Genomic DNA, 6,233 nt, shown 5'->3' on the forward strand with positions numbered 1-6,233 from the left:
TGTTAAGATCAGGTGGAATCGGAGAGAGAGGAGCAGAGCAGAGCCAGCAAAAGTGCCATTCTCCTTTGGTTGAGATCAACCAAAGTCAGTGCCACCAACCCAAGTCAAGTCAGACGATCGTGTACCTTCGGGACGAGGGAGGAGCAGAGCAGAGCCAAGCGCAGCGCAGCGGGACCCAGTCCTGCCACGTGGGCATCTCAAAAAACAAATGGTGGGTCTTCGGAAGGATGGCGCCTTTCGGTTCGGGGATCCAACCGCGGTTCATCCTCACCATCTCCGCCAACCGAAGTGAGAAGTGACAGTAAAATAAAGGAGGTTAACGCCGGGGACACTTTCCACCAACCCAAATCAATCTATTTAAAGACCAACACTTTGCTAAATCTCAGTCTTCACCGTTTCCTCTCGTTCTTCGCGATTCTCATCTCTTCCTCCCCATCATCTTCTATATCTTCCCCCTATAATTCCCTCCGTCTAACGATCTCCACTCCCTTCCCATTCTCCCTCTTTACCCTCCTACGCTTCCCCTCTACCATCACCACCAACAAGAAAGCGCCCTCAAATGGCGTCCCGCTACGAACTGGAGGTGACTGTGTCGTCTGCCAAGGACCTTAAGAACGTGAACTGGCGCCACGGCCCGACCCGCCCCTACGCCGTCGTCTGGGTCGACCCCAACGACAAGCGCTCCACCATGGTCGACGACCAGGGCGGCACGTTTCCCTTCTGGGGCCAGGCCTTCGTCATCTTCTTGTCCCCCGGCCCCATCGACGTCGCCAACCTCTACATCGACGTTGTCCACGCCGGCCCCGAGGAGGACACCGAGCCCTTTATCGGATCGGCTCGGGTCAGCCTCCGCAACATCCTCGACGAAGCCGGCCTGGGCGTGCCTCTCGGGCGCGGCCTCCTGCTGAAGCGCCCCTCGGGCCGGCCGCATGGTAGGATCGAGGTCGAGGTCTGCGTGAGGGAGACGCGTTTCCGTGCGCCTCCCTACGGGGTCCCGCCGGCGACGAGGGAGTACGCGCCCCCGGTGTTCGGCATCGGTTGCGCGCCTCCGCAGCCTAACCCGCACTACACCACGGTGCCTCCGGCTGGTGGCTACGCCAACGTGCCGTACGCCGCGTACAACGCGCCGCCGCTGCAGCACAGGTACGGCGGGGAGCCGCCGGCGGCGTACGGCCAGCACAGGCAGGAGGAGGAGGAGAGCAACTTCGAGGGGATGAGGACCGCACTGGCCGTGGGCGTGGGCGTGGGGGTCGGGGTGGGGCTTGGGGCTGTCGCTGTTCTCGCCCTCGCCGGGTGGTTGGACTCCTCGGACGACAGGAACGTCGATGAAGCGGCGTAAAGGGTGGAGGAGGAGCTCAGCTATGACGAGGATGATTTGTAGTGAGTCCGGTCTTGTTTTGTTTTCCATGAAGTTTCGTTTTCTGTTCTAGTTTTCTTTGCGGATGGCGTCGGAGGGCTGAAAACGGTTCAGATACCGAACCCAACCAAAACTTTTGGGTATGGCTCGTCGGTTCAGGTCGGATTTCGCGTCCCTCCTTTTGTCTCTGTGTTTTTTTATTTTTTTTTTGGGTGGCCCACATGTAGTGGTGGTGAATCAGAACTGAGTTTTCTTTCACCAATTTTGCCGAATCAGCAAAAATACTTGATTTTTCCAGGAACTTTCATCCCCATCATCTTACCAAAACAAACCACTAAACACCAATTATATTAAATAAATGGCGTTGAGTATCAGCACAAACAGTAATAGGGGATGCTACCCAATTACTTCGCTTCAAATCATTTTCGGTCCCATTTCTTTGTCTTGGAACGTGATCGCGACGGCATTTGCCCAATTTTCCTTCAATATGATAGAAATAACGTCGAGTAAGCTACAGAATCACCAGTACCGTGCTACTCTGGTTTGAACAGAGATATAAGAGATCCACAAAAACATCAACGAATTAATCAAATATCAATGATTGACTGGACCTGATTACGATGTTGCTCTCTTTAACTTAGGCCATTTATCGAAGGAGCTAAGATGTCCAATTATGACAAACGGGCTTTCAAGTAGGGCCGAATTAGAACTTGCACCTCAAGCCGTTCTCGATTCTCCTACCGCTGGCTAATAGAATGGATCCCCGCTTCCACATTATCATCATCTTCAATCTATAAAGTTGGCCGACCAAAAAAATTCTATAAAGTTGAGTTTTCCCCATCTTCAATCTATAAAGTTGGCCGACCAAAAAAATTCTATAAAGTTGAGTTTTCCCTACTGATTCTGCCAAGCCCGTTCCCTTGGCTGTGATTTCAATGTATAGCAGAAAGGTACAATGGGAATCTCATTAATCCACTTATGAGCGTCACTAATTAGCCTACGAGACATTTGGCTTTACCCACACTTGGATCATTGCACTGGACGAGGATCCTCGCCCCAGATCGATTCACTGGGCGAGCATCCTTGGCCGAGAGCAAGTATGATGCCTGCAGCCACGATAATGCTTGGCGGACTGTGAAGAGTGATTATTAAGAGGGCAATCCAAAACTCCAATTCGAAGCAATAAAGCTAACACGTGAGTAATAAAAATGACCTGGAAGTTACGGTACATTCAGACGATATTAAGATGCACAAGAAGCAACCTTCGGCACATCACGAGGATATCATATCACTTCCTCACCACAGGTCTCCAATCAAACAAAGCTTCAACAAACTCTAAACAATTGACTCACAGAGAGAAAACACCCTCTTCCGAATAAACACGTGATCTAGGAGCAAATACTGCAGTCAAGGACACCCAAAGCAAGATCTGCAGACAATTATGCCTCTGAAGCGGTGGTGCTATTCTCCTCCTGGTCGAGCATTTTCACAATTTGGGCCACGCCATCAGCAATTTCGTTCTGGATGACCCCATCAGGCACATCAAAAGTCCTCCTCCTCATGGAAAGTGATTTTCCTGGGGGCTGGGGGTCCACCACATCGAGCATTGCTTCCAGCTCGTCTATCATCGATTTCTTTGCAGCCCGCACCATTAAATCAGATCCCTGACATTAGAAGGGGAAAAACACGAAACCTGTTTAAGGGACTTATAGACAAGTTTTGCATAATGTGATCACCTACCTAGAGTCGAAGATGAGGAATAGAGCAATACAAAAACAAGACAAACATATGATTCCCCGACCACACCCCATCTGTGCCTATGGGCCACGCATTTATCTACCAGTACAACACCCTAATCATTCCACCGATAAATCAAACTTATTCGGACAAATCTGCTAAAGACTAAAGGAAACATAACGAACCGATCGCAAATAACAGTTACATCAGATTAAAACAATCAGTTTTTCTCCAGTTTGGTTCTAAAGTTGCCAATATGCTCAAGATTTGATTTCTATTCGGGTTTTGTCATTGGGAATTGAAACCCCAGAAACAAAGGGCCACATATCTATGTACATACGCAAGCACCCTGCCTCCACTTTCTAAATGGATATCCTCTGCCCGCACCATAACATCAGCTAGCTGGCCCTTTTCTTCAACAAAGCCTCCACCACTAACTCTGGTTATAGCCATTCTCATTTGATAAAGAAAGATATACTGCTCCAAAAGATCAAGGGCTCTTCCCACTTCTTACTCATACGCCGAGTAAAATGAAGTCACACATAGGTGCATCCGTGAAAAGAGAAGATTGGCATTTGCTATTTTCCTATGCAAGACAAAGGGATACAAACTAAACTGATAACCCCTTAGCATTTTCTCAGTACAAAGCATCTGAGCTCTTTCGTGTTTCAACTGAACCCAAAAGCAACCTGGTAAACACAAAAAATTTTGCCACCCTTATCTTGCACCTCTTCTCTACCTTATCCTTCCCTCCTTCATCCCAGTCAAAGACACCCAAAGAGGGGAGAGAGAAAGTTTCACCGGACAAAGGAAGAGGATCAAACATGAAATCCATCATTTGTGGCTTTCAGTGGGATAGCCCGTTTCCTTCCCCAGTTAAAAAACACTGAGCAGAGGCATCAAAGTATTTGCCACAGGTTTATGCACATATTTACAGGTTAAAAATGCAGGCCGCAATGCAATAAGAATCAATATGGGCAGAGTAATGATGACACTAAATGCAGGAAAAAGACATCTCTCTTCCATTATCTGAGAAACTATCAGCATGAGCCGCACACTAGTTGTTTGCCTGCAAGTATTAAAGTGATCGAAAATGTATTACCTCAATGGCATCAACAGTTAGGAGCAGAACAATGATCTTCTCAACAAACCTTTGACGCTCCTCTGCATCATGAGCAACACGACGACGGTAAGAGAAATTATTGAAAAGCGCCCGAATTTCCTTCAACTTAGACTTGGCTACTGCCAGCTCTCTAAGGGCACGAAGAGCCTGGGATCTGCGGATTAGATAAGCTCTGAAGCTCATCTGGATCATTACAGCTGCATCTAGAGGAGACAGCTCCTTCTTCTTTCCCCTCGCTTGCCGGATAGCCCCAGCTCTCTTGGCAAAAGCCTTAACCACAATACATGCAAAAACACGGAAAACCCATCAATCACAGTGACAGTGGAACCGTAACCCCTGACAGCCCAAAAATTTCCACAGAGCCAAATTAAACCAGCACGAGGCAACTCAAGAAAAGAGAACCTAGGTGTAAACCGACGAAGGATGATGGATATTTGTAGGTTCATATGCTACATGAGGAATAAAAATTCTCCCCTGCTCATGTAAGTATCATAAGGAAAAGTAATTTCTAATCAACGAAAAATTCTACCTAACTCAGGGATATCACATTCGGTTTTCTGTTCTTCAACTGCATTATCTGTCTCCGTATGCACTATACTCACTAAATAATGTCCTTCTTCCAAAGAGAAAAATATTTACGATGGAATCACCAGGAAGATGTACAGATCGATCAATCTACAAAGCCTGACCATATGAAATTCATGTTAACAGACAGGAAATAATTTACACCGATCGACATTTTCTGTGATTTGATCATTAATTAGAGAGGACTGCAAGAAACAATTGAAGTTGATCTCGTATACACATAAGTTGTTTCAACTCAGCGGATCCATTACCGCATTCTGAAGAATGATCACAAAGCCAAACCTACTCTTCCAAGTTCTAAAACCCCAGAAACTTAGCAGGGGAAGTATGCCGGCAAAAGTTTGAGCAGAACAGATTAAGTATGAAGCTCGAATTGCATCGGATAGGATATGCTATGACAGCTGAAAACGACGCTCTACTTAAATCGTGCACATGTGCTCGAAAAAGCGTTTCAAAGTCGGTGAAGTAAGTGTCACTATCTGCATCTTCAACATCAAGCCTCAATTAATTAAGGAAACAAAACAAGATAAGCCAGGAACAACATGGACCCAAAAGCAAAGCCAGTCACGAAGAATTAAATCTGTGTATAATGTAAAGCAGCTGCAATGAAAGCTTGAAAATTGCACGACGAACCTGTCTCAAAACTGCAGCTTCATGACGGCTAGGCTCTTCGATCTCCACCACACGCGTGGCGCACTTATCCTCCTTCTTCTTCTCCTTCTTCTTCTCCTTCTTGTGCCTGTGCGATTTGGCGTCGCTATCGTCGGCGTCGCCACCTGTCGACGACTTCCACGTGTACGTCCGCGTGTAACCCTCCTCGCCCTTCTCCTTGATCTCCGAAGTCCACTTATAGCTCTTCGGTCCACCGCGGTGATGGTGAAGATGATGATGGTGATGCTTCTCCTTCTCCTTGTCCTTCTCCTTCTTCCCGGCCTTGATCTCGGCCGTCCACTTGTACTTCCGGTCCGCCTCCCTCCCCTTGATCTCCGCCGTCCAGGTGTACTTCCGATCGGGGGCGCCGCCGCTGCCGCGCGCGGTGACCAGGCGGTCGAACCTGGACTCGAGAGCCGAGACGCGATCGCAGAGGGACTGCAGGAAGTACCGCTCGGGCCTGACTCGCTGGAGGACCCTCCGGTAGGAGCCGAAGGGCGAAGTCCTCTCGATCTGGACCAGGTCCTCGACGGTGTCGAGGAGGTCGAAGGGGCTAGGGTTAGCGGGGCTCAGGAGGTCGAGCGCGAGGCCGATGTCTTCGGGCTCTTCCAGGAACGGAGGGAATGCCAAAACGGAGGAGGTCTCGGCGACGAAGGAGGAGGGCGGGAAGAAGAAGCAAGGGTCCATGATGTCGACTCGCCTGAGTAGACTCATTTCGGCTCGACTCCGGCGGGGGGGGTTCCGGTACGTCGAGCTGGGGCAGGAAAGGCGGATATAAAG

The 6,233-nt window shown here is 48.8% G+C and overlaps 2 protein-coding genes across 2 annotated transcripts; one reads left to right on the forward strand and one right to left on the reverse strand.

Moving 5' to 3' along the window:
* The first annotated feature begins 398 nt into the window (after positions 1 to 398).
* On the forward strand, positions 399 to 1,653 carry LOC130134899 (uncharacterized). Its single transcript, XM_056302800.1, has one exon. It carries the CDS (start codon positions 560 to 562, stop codon positions 1,337 to 1,339), a length of 780 nt encoding a protein of 259 aa, XP_056158775.1. The 5' UTR covers positions 399 to 559; the 3' UTR covers positions 1,340 to 1,653.
* An 877-nt stretch (positions 1,654 to 2,530) lies between these two features.
* LOC115663195 (BAG family molecular chaperone regulator 7) lies at positions 2,531 to 6,233 on the reverse strand. Its single transcript, XM_030585220.2, has 3 exons — positions 5,436 to 6,233; positions 4,197 to 4,487; positions 2,531 to 3,021 (listed from the first exon to the last, which is right to left on the reverse strand). The coding sequence occupies exons 1-3, from the start codon at positions 6,165 to 6,167 to the stop codon at positions 2,797 to 2,799; spliced, it is 1,248 nt and encodes a 415-aa protein (XP_030441080.2). The 5' UTR covers positions 6,168 to 6,233; the 3' UTR covers positions 2,531 to 2,796.

This window comes from Syzygium oleosum, unplaced genomic scaffold (assembly GCF_021117445.2).
Source record: "Syzygium oleosum isolate NSW1041296 unplaced genomic scaffold, Sole_v2.1 Sole_v2.25, whole genome shotgun sequence".
Taxonomy (NCBI): domain Eukaryota; kingdom Viridiplantae; phylum Streptophyta; class Magnoliopsida; order Myrtales; family Myrtaceae; genus Syzygium; species Syzygium oleosum.